General features: G+C 44.0%; 1 protein-coding gene across 1 annotated transcript in view; it reads left to right on the top strand.

Moving 5' to 3' along the window:
• The first annotated feature begins 2,464 nt into the window (after positions 1-2,464).
• Positions 2,465-23,746, top strand: part of Frrs1 (ferric chelate reductase 1) — a 49,048-nt gene continuing 27,766 nt past the window's right edge. The window contains exons 1-3 of the mRNA XM_060392828.1: positions 2,465-2,568; positions 6,663-6,745; positions 20,642-20,865. Coding sequence (XP_060248811.1) covers positions 20,670-20,865 — 196 coding nt within the window. The 5' untranslated portion in view covers positions 2,465-2,568; positions 6,663-6,745; positions 20,642-20,669. The remainder of the gene's footprint in view (positions 2,569-6,662; positions 6,746-20,641; positions 20,866-23,746) is intronic.

Raw genomic sequence — 23,746 nt, 5'->3', positions numbered from 1 at the left:
TTATCATTGTCCTAAATACAGTTTTATAGATTTAGTAAAAAAAGACTCATTTGGTGTTTCTTACGAAGGGAAAATTTAAATTGAAGGTAAGAGATAGACATAACCAAGGCACGGTCACGTTTGCCGCTCGCTGCCAGGTTTCCATTCTGTCCTGCCAGGGCTACAAGGCCAAGCTGTAAATGTCTCCTGGGGACCAGTTCCTCCCCTGGTGTACCCACCTCTCCACTCCCTGGAGGAGTTTCCTGGGAGCACACTAATTCATTGGGTCCTTTGTCCCAGTAGTCCGAGAAGGGACTCAAGGCAAGCTAAAAGCTGTCAGGGGTCCCGAAAGCACACGAGGAAGTGCAGGTTTGGAGGCCCGTGGGTGTCTTTTAGCATCTTCGATTTCAGGCTCCACCGGACATTGTAAATAAACTTGGCCTCTTTTGTGACAACTGATAAGCAGTGGGAGAAGAAACGGGCTGGCGAGTTGAACAACTGGGAGTGGGTGATAAGAATGGAGGGAACTGAAAAGGGCTAGCCTCAGCTTCCTAAGAGTGCTTTGTGGTAAGTTATCCAAAACATTATTCATTCTATGGACTTTGAGCATACTGTTGGTGTGCAAAGTGAGCAAGGCAGGGTCTAGTTATAACCACAGAAAGCTAAGCCATACCTTGAAGCAGCCAGTCTCTGTCTGGAATGGATACATTCTAAGGAGACATTTGGGCTCCTGTCATTGGCTAACTATTAGAGTCTCTCCAGGAATATCCTGCAGGGAGCTGAAACAGTTGAAGCTCTGGGGGCCTCCAGAGGAGGAATTTGCCTCCTAGAGAAAGATGAAGAACTTTTCAGATGATCTTGCAAGAGAATCCTGGAGCTTATCAGTGTGTGTGTGTGTGTGTGTGTGTGTGTGTGTGTGTGTGTGGCGAGGACCATGCCATGACCTGACTGCTTAGCTGTCTGTATTTCTTGCTTCCTATTTGTATCAAACTGGAAAGACAGATGAGAGAGAGAGAGAGAGAGAGAGAGAGAGAGAGAGAGAGAGACAGACAGAGAGAGAGAGAGTGTTCATTTTCCCTGCGTAGCCAACCACATTGAATAAATATCTTTTTTTTGCTTTCCATTATTAGTTTGGCTTTTTAAATTGGCTTCTGGAGGATGGGTGGCTAAAGGTAGTTTGTAGAGGCACAGACTGGATCCCAAGTCTGAACTGAAAATCAGCCGCCTTCATTGAAAAGCTTTAATGCTCCTTCAGGTTAGAAAACAGGGTTTGGACTCCCTTTACTTAAAGCCTCTCTTTAATCTCCTGGGTGGTGGTGGGGGCTGAAGGGTGGAGTGTTTGTTAAATGTTACTAGTTCTAACTAGACAGTTTAGAGGTGTGTGTCCTTTCCCGTCGCTTCTCGCCTCTTGAAATGTATTTAAAGAATTTACTGGTGTTGAGCAATGGGTAACCGCAGGTCGCAGCATGCCTCAGGATCCTTTTCCCCAGTCGGCACAGGTTAGTCAAGGTTGGCGAGTGACGTGGCTAACATTTTCAAATACATTTTTTTTCCTTAGCCCTGAACCCCCTCTCCCCCAAATAATGCGAGACAGACTTAAAGCTTAAGAGGAAATAGAAAGCAACAAACCTCATGCATTTCAGGTTGCATTAAAAAGAAAGTTCTTTTATATCTTATAATTTGTGCTCTCTGGGAGGTGGTGGTACTCGCCTTTAATCCCAGCAGTAGGGAGGCAGAAGCAGGCAGATCCTCCTGAGTTCGAGGCCAGCCTGGTCTACAGAGCTAGTTCTAGGACAGTCAAGGCTACACAGCGAAACCCTCTATTGAACCCTACCCTTTTCCCCAAAACAACAATGACAACAACAACAAGAAGAAAACCGTGCACTCTGATTCCAGTACCACTTTTTGTAGACGTCTGAATAGTCTGTGGAGCGCTGCTAGATAAAAATAAAAGGCAGGGGCGGAGGAGGGGCACTGTAAAGCCAGGCGTGGCGTGGTGGGGCAGCACACCTTTAATCCAGCACTCCGGAGGCGGAGCTGCAGCTAGACCTGCGACAGAGAAACTTTGCCTGGGGGAGGGGACCCAAAAAAGGGGCGGGGGTCTGGTTCTGTAAGTGTTCACGGTAAATCTGAATTCCATAGTCAACCGGTCATTAAAACCCAAACGAAGCAAAACAGAACTTTGAGCGTGCTTCTGAGACCGCATGCTTCAACACTTAGACCCGTGCTGAATTTGGCCACCTCGCTCAGACTTCGCAGACGCCGTTTGTCTCGAGAGTTACAGGCAACAGGTATGTATTCCAATAGGGTTGTAGAGACAATCAAAGAAAGCCTCATCTCCCCAGTGCAACAATAACTGCCGAATAACAGGCTCAAAGAACATGTTTTACATATATACACACAAGTGCATGTGCGCGTGCACACTTTTTTTTTTAGCTCAGACACGCAGTCCTAAAACCCGTCCTGGGCTTGGGAAATCAGGTAGCGCAGCTCGGTCGTGACACGGTAACCTGGCTCCGCCCCGCGGCTCCTCGGCGGTGACGGCTGCAGCCAAGCCGGAAGTTGGTCAAGCTGCCTTTGCTGCTCAAGGTAGGAGTGCCGTTCTGTTCGGTTTTCTGTGTCCAGACTCTGGGCAAAGCCTTTAAAAATCGAAGCCAGCTGGGCCACCGCGGTGAGCGCAGGCACCTGCGCTGGCGGGGGCAGTCGGGAGGCTGGGTGAGGGCTGCGCTCGCCAGCAGCAGCGTTTCCTTGACCTCCCTAACGACTTGGTTCCTAACACGTCTCGTGACTTTGACTAAGGAGCCCTAATCCCAAGAAAAGGGTAGTTGCAAGGACCGACAGGGATGAGAGCCCGGAAAAGTATCGACTTTAGTTTGTGCACCATTAAGAAAAGCTGAACGACGGCAGCTTGCTTTTACATTTAAACTTAGTATCATAATCGCCATGCGAAGGTTACTTTTTTTCCATTTTTTGTCGAGATGTCTAAGGTAAAAGGGAAATTTTCAACTAGTATCTGAATTTTTTCCTAACACAGCCAAACTTTTAAATTTTCAGCTCAGCCACGTTCTTCCTCCCCTGAACTAGAAAGAAAGAAACAAAAAAGTAGAATGAGTCTATTATACTTGGCTAACGCAGAGGTGGGATTTTAATCCGTTGGTTTATTGGTAACAAAGCAACAGTTTGTGGAGGCAGACTTTGTTCAGAGGAAAAGTTTTAGTCGCCATTTAGTAGGCAAATGTGTCCTCTTTGTTCCACCTCCCTGTTTATGGAATGTCCTTGGCTGGCCTGGAACTCTCTGTGTAGACCAGGCTGGCCTCAGACTCAGAGAGATCCACCTGCTTCTGCCTTCTAAATACGATGATTAAAACTGTGTGCCTCCATGCCTGGTTAGATGCTTTATTTAATTCTTATGAAAGTCTTTGTATCGCTGGCACCGCCTCTAAAAATGAGAAGACTAAATGAGAATGTGCGTAGATAATTTGCTCTGGGTCACAGCACTGGTCCCTGCCAGATCATATTGGGTAAATGGATCGGTTCAGTGCTGGGGAGATGGATCGGATAGCCTGATGATCAGAGTTCAGCCCCCAGGATGCACAGGATGGAAGGGGAGAACTGACTTTTCCAGGTTGTCCTTTGACTTCCACATGCTTGCTGAGGCATGTTCACGCTCCCCCCAAATAAAAAAAAAATGCATTTAAAAATTAAAGGACCGGTTGAAACACAGAAATATCAAAGTCTGTACAGTTCAATATGTTGTGTCATAGGGGTTAGTGGTTAAGGGCACTAAAATGAACATTGCGAAATGTAGGTGTCTTAAAACAGAAACAAAAAGTAGAGTGACAGTGTTTGAAAGTAGGAAACAAATCTAACTCCTATGTGATCAATTTGATATATTTCTTTTATTTCCGTTTATTCTTATTTTTTTGAGAATTCTCTGTGTATCCCCAGGTGTCCTGAACTTGCTGAGATCCATCTGCCTCTGCCTCTCAGGTGATAGGGCTAACGGTGTGACATCAATTTATTTCAGAATCGTTATTATATAATTATCTAATGCGTACTTTGTAGTTTTTGTCTTAAACTATAAAGTTGTCAAACCTGCAGAGACTTTAGCAAGGAACAGCATTAATGCCGGGTGGGTTCTGAGTGAAGGAGAGACAGAGAAACTTCATTTTAGAGCTTGCGGAGCCTGGGTGGCTAGTAAGTGTGGCCGTTTTGGGGGAGCAGAACCCCTCTGCCAGCTCTCCAGTGCTGGTCATGTGGGAATACGGGTTCAGTGGTCCCCGTGTGGCTGGACTTTCAGAAGAAGCCAGAGGTACAGCAGATTTCTTTATGAGTTTTCCTTATCTCCAAATATTCGCAGTTAATTTGTTTAAGAGCAAATGTTGGTCTTGCACACGCAGCCACTGTGAGTCTATGTGTACCATGGTTCTGTCGTGTCTGGCAAATGCTACTTTGATGTGGACAGTCCGTTAACTCTGGCTCTTATAATCTTTGTTAGATTCCAGATCCCAACATCTTTTCTTGGGTGGGGAGGGTTAAGTATAATACAGAAGTCCCATTTGGTGCTGAGTAACCCACAGTCTTTTATTCTCTGCAGACTGGCCTCTGAAAATCACCAGCTCCTGCAAAAAAAAAAAAAATTCTCTGATAAGGACTGAGAGATGCTCTGTTTTATAGGTAAAAAGATAAGAACTCAAGGGGCAATTTATATTATACCATATCTATAGCAGAATAATAGTATTTAAGATCAAGCTAGCCCAACTCCTAGCATGGATGGGACTTATGAAGTCCCATGGTAGCTCAGAAGCTACTGGCAACTAAGGAGGGGGTTTCTTCAGGGATGTGGACCCTGAATATCTATTTACTGTTCTGTAGATGGTCCATGGTCCTACACCCATGCAATTATAAGCAGCACTGAGTGGACTCAGCGGGTTTAAGGACAGACAGCACATGAAATTGGAAAGCAAAAGTGGGGGAGAGAGTGGAAGAATTTCAAGGGAGGAAATAGGGATATGTTACATGCATGTATGAAATTCTCAGTAGAGAAGTGTGGCTTTGGGCTATCCCAGGATTGTTTCCCACAAGTTTACAGCCTTGACTGAGTTCACAGCCTTGACGGCTGGCAGCAGGTTCCCAAGCTGGACTTCTGTACGCTTAGAGATTATTGAAGCTGTCAAAGGGCTTTTGTTTATGTGGGTTGTTGTGTCAGTTTGGGTATCTGTCGTACTAGAAATTCAAAGTGAAACTCGGTATGGTGGATTACCCCTATCATCCTAACACTTGGAAGGAAGAGCAGGAGGACTGACTTGCGTTTGAGGCCAGCCTGAGCTACATAGTAAGTTCTAGGCCACTGTAGGCTACAGAGTGAGACTCTGTCTCAAAAAAAAAACAAACAAAAAACAAAAAACAAACAAACAAACAAATAAATCCCCCCAAAACAGAAACAGTCAAACTGAAATTTAAACAAGTAATATATGTTAGCATAATTAACATTTTAATGACAAGTATAAACAATACTTACCTAAAACAATAAAATAGCACTCCTTTAGATTTTGAAAAGGAAAAGGATACATATCTCCTTTTTATACACACACACACACACACACACACACACACACATATTCAGACGGATATGAGTTCGTGTAAGTCTGTATGTCTGTCTTAGGGTTTCTTTTTTTAATTTTTTTTATTTTTCTCATTAGTTACATTTTGTCAACTCCGTATCCCAGCTGTATCCCGCTCCCTCTTTCCCTCCCCGATACCACCCTGTCTTAGGGTTTCTATTGCTTCGATAAGATGCCACGACCAAGATGCTAGTTGGGAAGGAAAGCGTTTATTTGGCTTACACTTCCTCAGTCCTGTTCATCATTGGAGGAAGTCAGGGCAGGAACCCCAGAGGCAGGAGCTGATGCAGAAGCCATGAAGGAGTGCTGCTTACTGGCTTGTTTCACATGGGTTGCGAGGCTTGCCTTATAGAACCCAGGACCATCAGCTCAGGGATAGGACCACCCACGGTAGGCTGGGCCCACCCTCACTGAGACAGTGTCTTATAGCTGGATCTCATGGAGGAATTTTTTTCAACTGATGACTCTAGCTTGTGTCAAGTCTCTATTTCTGTCTGTCTGTCTGTCTGTCTGTCTGTCTATATCTGAGAAAGGGCATTAAAGCGAGGAAGTGCCCTCTGTTTCCTAGTACTTCCTGTTCTAAGGGCGACCACTGTTGAGAACCGTTAGAAGCATGTCATAGAGGCTTTTTTCCTTCTCTTTTTCCTTTTAAGCAACGTACATTTTGGTATGCCATGTAGCGTTTTGTAGTTTGCTCTGTTTTCATTTCTCAATGTTGCATGAATGTGCTTCTCCCTTTTTTCCTTTTTCTTTTTAATTGTGCTTTTTTTCTTTCTTTCTTCTTTCTTTTTGTTTGTTTTGAGACAGGGTCTCTCAGTGTTGCCCTGGCGATCCTGGAACTCACCCTGTAGACCCGGCTGACCTCAGACTCAGAGATCTATCTGCCTCTGCCTCCCAAGTGCTGTATAATTAAAGTCATGTGCTACCGCCACCACGCTTGTGCTTTTACTTAGATATGTTTCAGGATTTTTGTGAGTCAAGAGTTAATCCTTCCGAAGCAATTAGTTGTTGTTTTTGTCTTTAGGAACTATGTCATCTTTTCTTTTGCTTTTGAGACAGGTCTCATGTGTCACGTAGCCTAGGCCGGCCTCAAGCTCGCTGTGTAGCTGAGGATGAGCTCCTGATCTTCCCACCTCCCCCTGGTAAGTGCTTCTTTCATATGCCTGTGCTGTCATGCCTGCCTTTTATTTTATTTTTTCTAGTTAAATAGTATTCTATAATTTAGGTATAGCACAGTTTACTCTTGTAAGTGCTTAAATTATTTTTAAGTTTTGCTACTATAAATATCCCCGAGTAACTGTATAAATTTTTTTTCCTATAGGATGAATTTGTAGTAGTGGCTGTTTTGTCAGGTGTTAAGCTTAATGGGGTGCTGTGAAAATTTCTTTGAAAATATTGTGACAATTTGCTCTCTTCTGTGAGTAAGTTCTTGGCTCTATGGAGATTTATCAGTCTTCTGCATTTTATCACTTGTTTATTTTTTGTATTTTGTTTATGTGAGACTGGGTTCTGGATGTCCCAGAACTCACTTTGTAGACCAGGTTGGCCTTGAACTCAGAGATCTGCCTGCTTTTGCTCTCAAGTGCTGGGATTAAAGGCCAAGAGTCTTTTGGATTTTAAATGAAATGATAGCACTTACGTGTGTTTGTGAGCATGTGTGTGTTTCTGTGTATAAACATAGTATATGGAGAGTTTTATCTATATTTATATAATATACATGTATATAAACATTTTAAAAGAACTTTTTTTCTTTCTATCACATGGGTCCTTAGGATTGGGCTCTCAGGTCATCAGAGTTTGTGACATGAACCTTTACCAGCTGAGTCACCTCACAGGCCCTATGTATGTGTGTATGTATATATATATATATATATATATATGTTTTTATGTAGGTAGGAAACTGACAGATGAGAAGATAAGATGTCCCAGTTAGAAGGTAGAATATGAACAGAAAAAAAAAAGAGGAGTGATCTTTATTCTAAATCTAGTGAGTGTGTTATGCCATCAGTATAGCATAGAGAAAAATACCCTTCAAACTTGAGTTATGCTAAAAAGTCGGGAAACATGATACATGATGTGGCTAAAGCTGTCACTCTTAGTTGGTAATTCTGAGTGGGTAGTGAATGGGGAAAGAGAAGACTGATGAAAATTGTTCTTTAAAAAACCATCTGGATGGGTAAAGTAAGCTTAGGTTGGAGAGAGAACGGAAATGAGAGTGCTTCGTTAACCTGGGACAGATGAGAAGAACCTCAGAGGCAAAGAACAGACAGATGCAACAGAGGCAGGAGACTGATGATGGCAGAGGGAAGATGGAAAGGGCCGGGCAGTCAGGGCAGGCTCTGCACAACACGGGAAGAAGTCTGGGTGCAGATGAATGTTCTCGCATTTCAAGTCTTTCTGATTGGAAGTAAGTGGAGAGGCTGTAATCGGGCTAGGTCAACCAGGCACCAGAATCAGACCGGAGGGAAAGATCTGCATTTAGCAAATCGAGTTTTATTGACATTCAAGGAGGCATTTGAGTAGGAGGATGATAGATGGGGGCTTGGGACCATGGAAAGATTACAGAACACCCCAAAGAGCATCGGGTGATGAGTCGGTGACAAACAGGTGAGGAGATAGGAAGACAGGGCCGTGGTAGAAAGTCCAAGAGATGGATGGGGATGGGGAGGTGGCTCAGTGGGCACAGTACTTGCTGTGGAAGTATGAGGAACGGAGTCTGGACATTCATATAAGTGCTGGGTGGGGATGGTGCCCTCCCTGTAATCCCAGGGTTTGGGAGGAAGAGATGGGATCCTTGGAGCAAGCTCGTTAGCTAGCCTCTATATATTGAGTGCTGAGATTACAGATGTTACCGCCATGCCTGGGTTCATGCAGTGATGTGGGTGGAGCCCCCGGGCATGCTACGTGGTAGACAAGCATTCTACCAACTGAGCTACATACGTAGCCCCTAATAGTTTACAGTAACTTTTGTGACATTTGGCCTTTGTGCTAGTAAGAATGTCCTCCACTGGTCCCCTAAAATTCATTTTTACTATTTTCTTTCTTCCTGTGATTCTTTTTGTGGTTCTTATTCAAACCACACTCACTTCCTTCATTTGCCTTATCTACCTAAGAATTTGGCCACAGAAAGTAGGCCAGCCCATTTCTCATCACTCATTTTCTATGACTCTAATGCCTTGTTTGTTTGTTTCTTTCTTTTTTGTTTTTTCGAGACAGCGTTTCTCTGTGTGGCCTTGGTTGTCCTGGACCAGGCTAGCATGGAACTCACAGAGATCCACCCGACTCTGCCTCCCCGAGTGCTGGGATTACAGGCGTGCATCATCATGCTCGGGCCCCTTAAAAATTCTTAATATTTCTATTACTTATTATTTTCTCCCATACCTCTAAGTTATTATAAGGAATCCAGTTAGTTTGTTCCCTTGTCATCCTAGGCAGTTTTTTTTTTTCTTGTTTTGAGACAGTTTCTCTTTCCATAGCCCTGGCTATCCTGAAACTCAGTACTCACTATGTAGACTAAGCTGGCCTTGAACTCACAGAAATCTACCTGCCTCTGCCTCCTGAGTACGTGCAACACCATGTCCCCACCAGGGTTTTATTTTAAAAGCTCCCTGAACTTCATGTTGTGCATCAGTATAAAGGCCTTTGTTTGCATGTTTAGAGTTCATGCATGTCCAATGCACAAAGGGTATGGGTCATGGCTAATAAATATTTATACCAGGAAATTATAGATTAGTGGGTTTTGCTTCTGTTTCATCCTCTAGTTTCACACTGTTTCACTAACACCTAATTCCTTTTTGAGAAGAGAATGGTTGCGATAGCCATATAGAATGTTCCGGACAAAAACCCTATAGATACAATGAGATACAATGAGATACTTGCTTCTAGTCATTAAACCAGATCAGCAAGGGATATAGGAAAACCACTTGCTGATGACCGAGGGAGCAGCAGAAATAAGCAAGATTAGACTGCGGCATGCTGCCCTCTCCCCCGACCCCGGGACTCTCTCACCTCTCATCTTCATTTTGCATTTACTCTACCACTGTTTTCAAAAATCCTTCCAACTATCTTAAGTAGTTACATCTCACAGATCTCAGATTGGCATTCACTGGGCCATTTACACCCTTGGCTTTTCAGAACCTTCTCTGAAAATGTCATAACTCCAATTGTTCATTTTAAAAGGTCGTTTTTTCCCCCTTCCTGTTTTGTTTCCTTCTGTGAAAATGAACTCTGGAACATTGTGGGTTTCTTTTTTCTTTTTAAATTTAATTTGGGTAAGTGGAAATACTTGACCCAGTTTTTTATTTCCTTATGACTTGAGATCTAACTATTAAAGTCAGTTTATTCCTTGGTATGGAAGTTTTCTGGAAAAGAGAAGTTACTAGAACGAAGGGAACACAGTTTCTGAAATATTTTAGAAGGTTTAAGCAGAAGATTGGTGACAGCGCAGCTGTTAACCACTGCAGTTTCTGGAAAAAATTAGCATTTACTTCTGATCCGGAAGTTAAGAGTGATGACACACAGTGGCAACTGTGACTGTCCATGTTGAAAAGATTCCTTTATGTTTTTAATTATGCACGTTTCCGAGTCTGTTCATTTGAGTACAGGCGCTGGCAGGAGCCAGGGGCATCAGAGGCCCCTGGAACTGAAGTTATAAGGCAGTTGTGAGCTGTCTGATTTGGCTTTTGGGCATTGAATTCAGGTCTTCTGCAAGAGCGTTATAAGCTCTAACCACTGCTGCCATTTCTCCAGCTGCTTTCTTCTTTTTTTCCTCCTCTTCCTTTTTCTTCTTCTGCCTCTTCCTCTTCTTGTTTTTAATATTTAAAAAATAATTAAAACTTCTTTTTAAAATTTTTTGAGACAGGATTTCTTTGTGTTGCCATGCTGTGCTGGAATTCACTCTGTAGATGAGGCTGGCTTTGAACTTAGAGAGAGATACACCTGCCTCTGCTGGGATAAAAAATGCTGGGATCAAAGGCATGAGCCACCGCTGGCGGCTTGTGTATGTGTGTGTTTTTGACGGTTTCTCTATGTAGCCCTGAGAATCTGCCTTCCTCTGCCTCCGCCTCCCTTTATCCTATGATGGGATTAAAGACCCTCGATATCACTGCTTTGCTCTCTGCAGCTTCTAATAAACATTTTTGCCCCAGAAGCACTGAACTAGTTGTTTCTATGTCAGTTCTTCCCTGGAGCTTTAGTTCTATAAGAAATCTCCATGTCGTTCCTCAGATTCATAAAGTTACTCAACATTTTATACTAAGTAAGTCTATTGTCTTAGGGTTTCTATTGCTGCAATAGACACCATGACCAGAAGTTACTTGGGGAGGGAAGCGGCGTTTATTTCAGAATAAATCACAGAACTTGCAGGCGGACACTGAAACAGAGGCCATGGATGGAGGGTTGCCACCTCCCGGCTTGCTCCCCAAGGCTTGCCCAGTCTGCTTTCTTAGGGCGTCCAGGACCACAAGCCCAGGGGTGGGTTACACTCCCCCACATTGACCATGGATTGAGTAAACGTACAACAGACCTGCCGACAGGCCAATCTTACGGAGAGTCCCTCTTCCCAAGTGACTCGAGCTTGTGTTAAGTCGATGTAAAACTAGCAGCACAGCTATTTCGCTGTCACCAGTTGCCACAGTGAACTCCCCATTCACATTGTGTTCATTGTGAAATCTAGCGTTTTGCTGGGCATGTTTACTAGCAGCATTCATTCTCCAAATAAGGAACAGCGGCAGAGTGAAAGAGACTGCATGCCGCAGTTACATGTAGATCCTAACCCAACTCTACTGTCCATTCCCTACTTTCCTCATTAAAATATAACTGCTTATCTATGCACCTGTCATCTATCTGTCTGTCTGTCTGTTGTGTGCACTTGGATATTCCACTGCATGTTTGTGGTGGGCAGAAGACAACCTACGAGATAAAATTGACCAGTTTCGGGTTCGCATAAACAGTCTGAAGTTTTCTAAGTGTGACCTGGAAGAGAATCTTCTCTCCAGCAACGACAGGGGTTATTGAAAAATCAACCCCAAACCCTCATTCTAGCCCTAGCCTCAGGGCATCAGTAGTTAAAGCAAGGGCTTTAATTGGTGAGGAATGGGTCATGTAACTTAAGGTGAGGATGTGTGGGGAGACCCTATTGAAGCTGAGAACTTTGAACCCTGGGATTCTCCAGGGTTTATCTCACCTGAGGAATAGGACCCTCAGTCCCACCCCATGAAATACAGCCCTTTACAGCTTCCACCGAGGAAACAAATCCTTCAGAGTCTGTTAAACCAGCGGTGACTTTCTCTGAAGGAAATGGCAGGTGGGGCAATCCTGATGTCCCTCAAGGCCGGCCAGTAGTTGCCTGCCGACCTGTAACCAGACTCAAGGCAAAGCAGGCTTCTAGAGGGGAGGTAGAAAGTGCTGTCCATGAGGAGGTGTGCTACACTACGGAAGTGCGTGATGAGTTTGCTAATTTATTCAAGCAGAAGTCTGGGCAGTATGTGTGGGAAGGGATTTAAGGGTGTGGGATAATGGTGGAAGGAACATGAAACTAGATCAGGCTGGGTTTATCGATACGGGCCCTTTGAGTGGAGATTCTGGGTTTAATAGGAAGCTCTCACAGTTAAGAAAAGGTGTCAAGACTTTAAATAGTTGGCTGAAGTGTTTGTCAAAGATGTCTTATTGAAAAGGAGTTGGAGATGCCCGATATCCCCTGTTGAAGGGATTTTAGGGTTGAAGGGATTTTTAAGGCTCGGGGAAATTGCAATGTTAGAGTGGGTACAGTGTGTAGAACCTAACCCTCCACAATGGAAGGCCCAGGAGACATGCCCTTCTCTAATCCTCTAGGGCACAATATGGTGAGAGGGGAACCAGCAGTTTGAAGAGTTTTGTTGTTGCTCTTTTCCTTGTATTAGATCTTGTGGTTGGAGATGCTGCTGCTCATTTGGATGAATAAATGCAATGGGTTTAATTGGGTCCTGAAGCAGGGACTAGGTGGCAGCATTGACTCACCAAAGGCAAGATGCTCGTAGTTGTAATGGACAGAACAATGTTCATACTGGCCTAATCCATAACGGTCAGCACAGGCAAAGTGAGTTTTACAGTGGTATGACCCATACGGACCTTTGGTGCTAGCTAATCAATCATGGTATTTCCAGGCATGAAATAGATAAGAAGCCTACTGAATTTTTGCTTGATCTGTATTAGCAGAAAAATTCTCAGACAAATGAAAGAAAGAAGGGCTACATTGAATTGTGGCAAAAGGGAGTCTCAGCCAGGAAATTGCAAAACCTGCACTCCCGATGCAGGGGCTCCGTACCGCTCCCTCCCTAAAGAGACTCACAGACCGAGGTTCGATGCAAAAGCAAGAGGCAGTTTATTCCGATCGCGATGGGGGTCGTCCCTTCAAAGTAGGAGACGACCCCAAGCGTACAAAGTACAGAGTTTTTATACCTAAAAATCAGGCCACACATATATCTTTACATTGACTAGTCAGCAAAAAAAATAGCAGTTTCGCAGCTGGCAGCTTACAGCTTCAAGGGCAGTCCTCCCAGTCCCAGGTTCCTTATCTTAAAACAAGCTCATCCAGTCTTTTGAGTAGGGCCATCTGGTCTGGCCTCTGCTCAAGATTTAGTAGCCCTTAATTGCCTGACTTGTTCTTCTTTCTTAGCTGGCCCTTATTCAAGGTCCAGTTGTTTTTCTTTCTAGTCTGGGATGGTCCCATTTCTCGAAATCAATTTCCAGACTTGAGCTAATTTGCTAACCAAGATTCCCTTGAATGCAGGGATTTACAGGTTTCTCCGAAGAAGGACGTTGATAAGATACCTAAAGGAGCTGGGCACGTGCCTATAATCTCAACACTTAGGAGGCAGAGGCAGGTGGATCTCTGTCTTGAAAAGCCAAAACACTAAAAAAACAAAAGCCCAAACCCAAAACCAAACCAAACAAAAACCCCAAATGTTTTACTGTTAGCCTTTCTCTAGTCCTTGGCCTGAGGGATCTCCTGCCTTTTACAAGGGTAACTGCATACTGGGGGAAAAGAAACAATCAGGTTTTCTGGGGTCTACTGGACACTAGTTCTGAAATGACACGGATTCTGGGAGATCCCAACAAACATTGTGACCCTCCGGTTAAAATAGGAGCTTATGGAGGGTAGGTAATTCATGGAGTTTTGGCTGAAGTCCAACTCACAGGTCCGCGGGGTCCCTGATCTCATCCTGTGGTTATTTCTCCAGTCCCAGAGTGCACAATTGGGATAGAATACTGAGAAATCGGCAGAGTTCTCACGCTGGCTCCCTGACTTGTGGAGTGAGGGCTGTTGTGGTTGGAAAGGTTTAATGGAATGGTTTAGAGTTGCCTCTGCCAGGGAAAATAGTGAACCTAAAACAACATCACATCCTTGGAGGAACTGCAGAAATGTAGTGCCACCATCAAGGATGCAGGGGAGGAGGTTCCTACCACATCCTCCTTTAACTCTCCTGTCTGGCCAGTGCAGAAGACAGATGGACTGAGGAGGATGACAGCTGACCATTGAAACCTCAGTCAGGTAGTGTCTCTAATTGCAGTTGCTGTACCAGGTATAGTGTCCTTACTCGAGCAGATTAACACATCTCCTGGTACATGGTTTGCAGCTGTTGATCTAGCAAATGCGTTTTTCTCATACCCGGCCCTAAGGACCACCCGAAACAATTTTCTTTCGTTAGGCAAAACCTTTACAGTTTTACCTTATGGATATATTAATTCTGCCCCGTGTCATAACTTAGAAGGGATCTTGATCAGTCTTTCTCTTTCACAAAAATTTCCCTTTTGAGCACTATATATTGTTGACATTATGCTGACTGAATCAAGTGAGCAGGGGGCAGCAACCACTTTGAACTCATTGGTAACACGTATGTGTATCAGAGGATGGAAAATAAATCCAACCAAAAATTCAAGGATAGTCTACCTCAGCAAAATTCATAGGAGCCCAGTGGTGTGGGGCCTGAAGAGATACTCCTTCTAAGGCGAAGGGGAAGTTATTGTACCTGGCCCCTCCCAACACCAAGAAAGAAGAATAGCTATTATCCAAATAGTGAGCTATTTGGATTCTGAAGGCCGCACATTCCTCACTTGGGTGTTACTCCAGCCCACGTACCTAGTGACTTGGAAAGCTGTTAGCTTTGTGTGGGGCTTGGAACAGGAGAAGGCTCTTTAACAGGTCTAGGCTGCTGTGCAGGCTGTTCTACCACTTGGACCATAAGATCTAACAGACCCAACGGTACTTGAGGCATCAGTGCCAGATACAGATGCTGTTTGGGAGCTTTGTCAAGACCTTATCAGTAACTATTTTCCCTCTGTGTTAGCATTGTGCAACAGAGCTACATGCTGGGTTCACAAATCACGCCAAGGGACTGGTTCCACGCGGGAGGTTTATTGAGGGAAGGGGGAAGGGGAGGGGAAAGGGAAGGGGAAAGGGAAGAGGAAGGGAAGGGAAAAGGGGTCACAGAGACCATCTCTTGGCAGAGCAGAAAAGAAAGAGAAAGAGAGGAGGAGCTTCGAGTTCTCTTATAAGGTGACCCAGGGCATGCGTAGGTGGTTCCAGGTGGTCCGTAGGTGGCTTCACAGATGCCTGATATCCGGTTTGTCAGGTCTCTTGGGGCTGGCCGTAGAGATGCCTGCTTACAGATCCCAACACTTTGTTTTTAGATTTTTTTTTTCTTCTGAGATAGGGTTTCTCTGGGTAGTCTTATCCTAGACTCTCTTTATAGACCAGACTGGCCTCTTGAACTCACAGAAATCTTCCTGCCTTTGCTTCCCTGAACTCGGGGATTACAGGGGTGCATCACTGTGCCTGGCTACTATCCTCCCTTGAAAGACAGCTCTTAGCTTGCTGTCAGGCCTTGGTGGACACTGAATGTTTGCCAAGTTATCACGCCACCTTGAGCACGAGCTGGGGGTTGTCAGGCCCACCAAGTCATAAGGTAGGACGCGCACAGCAGCAATCTATTATCAAATGGTATATATGTGATTGGGCCCGAGCAGGTCCTGAAGGCACAAGAGAGTTACATGAAGAAGTTGCCCAATGCCTGTGGTTTCTACTCCTGTTACAATGCCATCTGCTGCCAAGCACACACCTATAGATATGCTCAAGGTGTGCCCTATGATCTGCTGACTGAGGAAGAGAAGACCAGGGCCTGGTTTACTGATGGTTCTGTGTGCTATGCAGGCACCCAGAAGTGGACGGATGCAGCATTACAATCCCTTTTTGAGACTATCCTGAAAGACGGTGGGGAAGGGAAATATTCACAGCGGGCAGAACTTTGGGCAGCGCACACGAGGTTATAGTTTCCTTGGAAGGAGGAATGGCCCAGATGTGCAATTTTGTTCACTGATTCATGGGCTGCATCGAATGGATTGGGTGGAATCCAATGGGTCGGGAGAGCGCATGATTGGAAAATAGTAAGTCATCGGGGAAGAAGCATGTGGGCAAAGGATGTGAAGATACTTGTGTCTCATGTAAACACTCATCAAAGGGTGACTTCAGCTGAGGAGGAGTTCAGTAATCAAGTAGATAGGAAGATCTGTCGTGAGGACAGTCGGCCTCTTTTCCCCAGCAGTTCCCGTCATTACCCAGTGGGCACATGACAGGGTGGCCGTGGTGACCGAGATGGAGACTTCCACCCACCAAGGCTGACCTAGCTTCAGCTGCTGCTGAGTGCCAGATGTGTCAACAGAGGAGACCAACACTGAGCGCCAGATGATAGGGCACCATTTCCTGGTGGCAGGATGACTATGTTGGACCACTTCCTCTGGGGAAAACACAACACTTTGTTCTCACTGATTTGCCTTTCCTGTATGTAATACTTCTGCCAAAACCACCATTCATGGCGTATAGAATGCCTTACCCATCCGTCATGGTAGTCATGGTATTCCACCCAGTGTTGCTTCTGACCAGGGAACTCACTTTACAGCTAGAGAAGTGTGACGGTGGGCTCACCATCATGAAATCCACTGGTCTTACTGTGTTCCCCACCGTTCTGGATAAGTTGGCCTAACAGAAAGATGACACGGCTTTTTGAAGACACAGTTGCAGCTGTAGTTAGGTGGCTGCAGTCTGCAGGGCTGGGGCAGGGTTCTCCAGAAGGCACTATATGCTTTGACTCGGCACCCAGTATATGGTATTGTTTTTCTCATTGCCAGGAATCAAGGGGGGGAAAAGGGAATAATTCCACTCACTACCGTTTGTAGTGACCCATAGGAAAATTTTTGCTTCTGTTCCCACTACCCTAAGTTCTAATAACTTAGAGGTTTTGGTTCCAGGGGGAGGAGTGCTCCTCCCAGGAGTCACAACAAACATTACATGGAACTGGAAGCTCAGACTTAACCCCCTGGCTGCTTTGGGCTTCTGATCTCCTTAAACCAACAGGATAAGCTCTCAGGAGGCAGAGGCCAGCCTGGCCTATAATGTGAGTTCTAGGACAGCCAGGATTGTTACACAAAGAAAAACAAGCAAGCAAGCCAGCCAGCCAGCCAGCCAGCCAGCCAGCCAACCAACCAACCAACCAAACCAACAAGCCAAAAAAGAAATAAAAGGAATAACAGTGTTAGGAGGGGTGATTGATCCAGATTACCAAGGGGAAATAGGATTGCTTCTCCACAATGGAGGTAAGAAAGTTCATGTTTGGAGTGTAGGAAATCCTTTAGGGTGTCTCAGTCCTGTGATTAAAGTCAGTGGAAAATACAACAGCCTAAGCCAGGCAGGATGAGGCACAGACCCATCAGGAATGAAGGTATGGGTCACTCCTCCAGGAAAACTACCAAGTCCTGCTGAGGTGCTTGCTAAGGATGGAGGGAACACAGAATGGATAGCAGAGGAAGGTATTATAAACACCAGCAAAGGCCGTGTGACCAGTTGCAGAACTGAGGATGATAGTTGGCAGAGTGCTTCTCTTGTGTTTTGTTAAGGATGCATTTGTACAGATAGGAGGAGGCGTTTACTCTTTGCCTGCTTGCCCTAGCCTTGCTAGCACATCCATTCCTTCCTGGCATTAGAGCCTACTTCTTTGGAATTCTAGTGTATACGGTAGACCAGCTGAGACATCCAGCTTTGAGGACTGAACAGCTACTAGATTCTTGGACTTTCTGTTCACAGCTAGTCAGCCTGTAAGTCATTTTAATAAATCCCATATATATATTCATTCTGTGACTCTGGAGAATGTATGACCTTGACTCATACATGAGTCAATTATGTGGGTGCTGGGAACTGAACCCTGGTTCTCTGAAAGAACAGAAAGTGCTCTTAGCTACGGAACATCTCTCCAGCCCCCTGGGTTTTGCTTTTTTTTTTTTTTTTTTTTGTCAAATGAAGCTCATTCTTCATAGTTAAGACAGATTGTCACCTCAAGCATCAACTAGGTCTGTACAGTGTATTGAACTTGAATTTTGTACAACTGCACTTGATTAGTAATTTTTTTTTTTTTTATTAATCACCCAACTTTAGCTTTTTATGGGGGTTGGGGACTTCTGCATGCTAGCTAGTCAAGGTCTTTACCACTGAGCTACACTCCCAGTCCTTAAAAAAATTTAAAATATTTAAAACTTATTAGTGTGTTTGTGTGTGTGTGTGTGAGAGAGAGAGAGAGAGAGAGAGAGAGAGAGAGACAGAGAGAGAGACAGAGACAGAGACAGAGAGAGAGAGACAGACAGAGACAGAGCGAGAGTGCACCTTGTGAATGTTCATGTGCAGAGGTTAGAGGGCATCTCTTTGGAGTTGGTTCTCTCGTTTTACTTTTGTATGGGATCCAGGGATCAAATTCAGATAGGCATGGGGGCAAGTGCTTTTACCTGCTGAGCCATGACATCAGCCCTGTTATTGAATGGCACATAACTTTGTCTAATTGCTGTAATACTTCAGGCCAAGATCGGATACTTTACGCTGTGACCACCTCCTTCTTCTGGGCCTGTTGCTTGGTTGTTAAAGCAAGTCAGCCTCTTAACAACTTTGAGTCTTCACTCGGGCTCACAGACTCGATATAAAACCCTCCAGGCTGGAGTCAGGGAGCTAAGAATCAGTGTCCTAAACCTGCATTCACCTCGGATTCTGGAAACAGTTCAGTTTAGGAGGGCAGGTGAGGGCAATGGTCTATGATGGTGAAGTTGTGCCCTGGAGTAGGAGCAATCAGGAGTACCAGATTGCTCCTCCCCAGCAGTGACAGCAATGACGTCATTGGATCAGAACTGACCATAAGGAGAGCCAGACCACTCTTGTACCTTTTGCTCACTGCCCCAGTTCCAATTCAGGTCACTGCACTGCTCTGCTGTTTCTCTTATTGATGCATGCATTATTGAGGCCCTTGTCTCTGCTTTTGGCTATTACACACAGCTGGAGTTTTGGGATGGGTGGTTGAGCCTAGTGTGGGGTGCCTGGAGCTGAGTGCCTTTCCCCGAAAATTCTAGTAACAGGTTTGCTCATGATAGAAGGTCTTAGAGGCCACGATTTAATTGAAAAAAAAAAAAATCTCCAGGTGCTCTGCTTAATAAACAGTTATATTGCTTAATATTCTGCTTCCTGTAGTCATCAACCATTTTCAAAGTTACATTATTCCTTTAAGTCTGCGTAGAAGTATCGTGGTTCTCTTATACTCTTCTGAAGCTCATGATTGGTTCGTTGCTTCCATTTACCACTTTTACGGGGAATAAGTCCATGTAACTTGGATGTTTGAGGAAAGGTAGGGGTACACAGGACAGTTGGACTCTGGGCTATGCGCTTGGTAGCTCTTGAGAGAAAGCGTGTACATGCCAGGACAGATTTTTGTTTCTGGCCAGATATGCGATATAGAAAGTTTCATTTCCGGGCTGGAGAGAAGGCTCAGAGGTTAGGAGCACTGGCTGTATTTTCAGAGGTCCTGAGTTCAATTACCAGCAACTACATGGTGGCTCATGGCCATCTATAATGAGATCTGGTGCCCTCTTCTGGCCTGTAAGCAAATGTTCAGGCAGTATACTATATAAAAAAATAAATGAATAAATAAGAAAGAAAGAAAGAAAGAAAGAGGAAGGAAGGAAGGAAGGAAGAAAGGAAGGAAGAAAGTTTCACTTCTGTGGAGAATGAGCTCTTCCTGGGCTTTTCCGTCTGCAGTCTGTCCACAGTGTTGACCTCACATGCTGCCATATAACATGACCCTGCCCGGTTACTTCTAGCTGACAGTCGTTTCTTAATCCAGGCATGTCTGAAACTACAGATGATAAAAATACTGTTTCTGGCCAGGTGGTGGTAGTGCACGCTTTTAGTTCCAGGACTCTGGAGGCAGAGGCTGGCAGATATCTTGAGTTTGAGGTCATCCTGGTCTACACAGTGAGTTCCAGGACAGGTAGGGCAACACAGAGAAGCCCTGTCCCTCCCCCCCAAAAAATAAAAAACAACCAACCAACCAACCAACCAACCAAACCAAACAAAAAAAACACAGTGTTTCCGTATATTGTTTGTCTGTTTTCCGTATGATAAATTAAATGATATGCCTGCTGCTATTATTAGCTTAATAGGAAGAAGCTACAACAGAAATCTACTCAGATGATGCTTGTTAAATCTAGAAGAGGCATCCTTTAAGTCTGGGGTGAGGTGGAATAACAGACCCTTTGTTTTTATTGGATGAGCTTACTGTTCTTTGATCATACCGTTTTCTCTTTCTTTAGAGACAGGGTCTCACTGTCCTGGCTGGTCTGGGATTCCCTATGTAGAACAGGCTGGTGTCACCACATAGAAATCCTCCTGCCTCTGCTTCCTGAGTGCTGGTAGCACACCTGGCTCTACCTTACTGATAAAAGTGCTTACTATCTGCCCTTTTGGACTTTGGGTTGTATTTTTATTTTGTTCGAGCAACATAAGTCATTTTTCAGGTCGAGAAATAGAATCTTGCTGAAGTCTCACAGGTGGTGTTTGGTAAAAGAGATTTAGATCACATTCCATACTCTTTTTTATTATGTATCTTGAGAATCTGGAGAACCAAGCATTGAAAGCTAGGATTCCTGCCTTGTGTTATAAAAGCTGTTATATCATATTTTAATTACATCTGCAGGTGACGTGTTCTTAGGCTTTGTTTGGAGATGGCAGCTTCCCGGTTCGCCTTCAGCGCCCTCATGTTTGTGCTACTCGCATGTTCTGTGGCTAGTTACCCCAATGGAAGAGTGACAAAGTACTGCGGTGGGATGATTCCCCAGCATGGCCACAGCCCTCAGACCGAGCCTGTTCACCAAATCACAGCGAGTCAGGTGAAGTTCCAGCCTGGAGACCAGATCCAAGGTGCGTGTGCTGGAGATAGTGACGTGCGTTTGACTTAGAGCCTCTTCCTACTTGTCGAGTTTTTGCTGTGACCACAATGAAATACCTTCATTTTAACCTATTCATTGCGTTTTTCACAGTAGCATCATCTATTTTCATTTTTTTTTGTTTGCTACAGGTGTCTGTATTATGTAATACAATCTATATGTTATTAAAGGCAAGGTCTAAAATAAGTTTTTTGAGGATACCAAGGTATATATTTGTTAGTTTTATTTGCATTAATGGTCCATTTTTTTTTGTCTATTGTGTCTTGAACACTATTAATTTAATGGAACAGAAAACTAAACTTATTTTATGTTGTTTCACTCCTTGAACCCCTTTAAAAAGTAACTCAATCTCTTATATGTGGCTTGGTTCTTCTGGTAAAATGTAGGCTGACTATTAAGGTTTATTTGTAGTCAGGTGTAGTAGTATGCGCCTTAATTCCAGCACTCTGGAGGCTGAGAAAAGATGGCTTGAGACAGCTTGAATTATGTATATAGCAAGACTGTCTCAGAAAAACAAAACAAAAACATCGGTGATAACATTTTGAAATTCTTGTATTTTGCAATTGTAGAAATGCATCATGTCAATAGGAATTCCTTTTTTATGCATTCTCAGCTCATGCTTTATTGCACACACACATACACACACACACACACACACACACACACACACACACATACACACACACACACTGGCACAGTTTCAGGCTCTCACAACAGTTCATTTTCCAGGAAGTCAAATTTCTTGAAAACTCCCAAAGATGCATAGATTAAGAAGCTGCCTTTCGTAGTGAGCTTCACACGTTCAGTGAAGCTCTTTGAACATCACCTCATACACTGATGGCGCAATGGAAGGTACAAGGAAGAGCAAGCGAACGGTGTCACCTGTGCTTGAAGGCCAGAAAACGCGCCACTCTCGAGTAGATTCCTTTAATATTGTTAAGCTTTTTCATTAAAGGGATGGCTGGCTAATAATGTTGCTTAAAGACTGATACCACACCAGTATAAAACAGCTCCTTGGGGTAAGGTGCTGGTGCTGGGGACTAGACCCAGGGCCCTAGTGTTCTCCAAGAGCTATATCCCAAGCACAAAAGCATATTTAAATTAGGACACAGCAAACCACTACCAAAGGTGTCAAAATGTTTTCAAAATTACCGGTAATCATAACTGTATTCTAATTTAAGGGTGTTTTATTAAGTGTGAGCTCTACCAAATATACATCTAATCTTCCCGTGTGATGTTTTGAGTTTACTATACTGTTAGGAAGAGAGTGCTAGAAGGAAGAACTCTGACCTTACATCTTTATTGGCTGGTAGATGTATCAGTCAGTGGCAAAGAACATTTCTATTTGGGATGCATCCTATTCCTGTGTTTCATAGGAAAGCAAACATCACGCTCACAACTCTAATTCAGTTCTGAAGGATGGAAATTACCATTCTAGTTGACATCCATAGCAGAGTACCACAGCAAAGGTAAAAATAAATTTGAAACTATCTTCCATCATATAACATTGGATTAGACCCAGTGAAACAGTTTTATCTGAATTCTCTTTAGGTCTTCCAGACATTATGAACACTTCTCATTATTTGTCAAAACCATTTGTTGTTATTTGGATCATTTCAAAGTCAAGAAATTTTTATGCTACCCCATGAGGTTTTTTTGTGGTAGTGCTGGCAATTGAGCCCATTCTCTCGGGTAAACGCTCTGCCACTAGATCACATTTCTGCTCCTTTTTCTGCTATAACAAACCAATGCTCATTGATGCAAACAAGTGTGTTTTTTTGGAAGAGAAACTTGTCCTGTTCATCAGGAATCAAGCTTTAGGCATGAAACGAACTTTGACCATTTCCTCTAAAGAAAAACTCCAACTCCACAGCTGTAATACAGCCACAGGCGCAACCAAAGCGGCAATGGCAGAACTTCTGTAGCTCTACGAAGACCCTCCTGCTGCAGGCAGGTCCCTTACAGACCGTCAGTCAGTACCTTCTGGAACAGATGCCTCAGTACTGAAGAGCAGCAGTATGTGCACAACGACGCCTGTCACTTCCAGGATACTAATTTGCCTTCTGTGAGGGAGCCTGGCTATGGCACTCAGGCTGGTTTCTGCCTGTTCAGGCCCTGCAGACCATACACCTGGCTCGATCTATCGTTTTAAGAAACCCCAAATTAGTCTACAGAAACCTAATCAGACAAGTGCCACCGCTAATTGTTTTACACTGAATACCGTTGTTTCTGGAGGAAGATGACCCTACTTGGCCTTTCTCCACTCTTCTGAAACCCTGCACCATCCTGATGACAGCAGCTTATGCAGCATGCTTAGTTTATCCTTTATTTGCAAACATGCTTGGAATCAATAGAGCTAGGAGACAGAGTCAGCGCCGCTTGCTGTGTTCCTAACAGTTTGAATGTCTTCTTGTTGCCCCTCGTTTAATTGTGCTTCCAATTTTCAATGGAAGTAAGACACTCTTTAATTAGAAAATAAAAATAATTCAAACGATAAAACAAGGCTATCGGTTTAAGTATCTATTGCTTCATTATTAATAAATGCTGATATAAATTTAGTAGTAACTACCTAAGAATGAAAAATTTCAGCCATGGGTTAGCATATTAGCATTCTAGAATCAGTTATGGGCCTGCCACTATTACTGACACTTTCAACCAGGCCTGGTTTAAATAAACATGCAAACCCTCTGATTCAGAACCACGGGGAAAACACTTATACATGCAAAACTTCAACTGAATATGTCAGTCAAATTACTTAGAGATGTAGTCAGGTAATCCATTATCTACTATACTATCATGGTGCTTCTGAACAGGAACAAGTCATACACAAAAAGGCTAAACTGAAGACTTTGGGT

This window comes from Meriones unguiculatus, chromosome 10, assembly GCF_030254825.1.
Source record: "Meriones unguiculatus strain TT.TT164.6M chromosome 10, Bangor_MerUng_6.1, whole genome shotgun sequence".
Classification (NCBI taxonomy): Eukaryota; Metazoa; Chordata; class Mammalia; order Rodentia; family Muridae; genus Meriones; species Meriones unguiculatus.
This window is presented reverse-complemented; position numbering and strand designations above follow the sequence as displayed.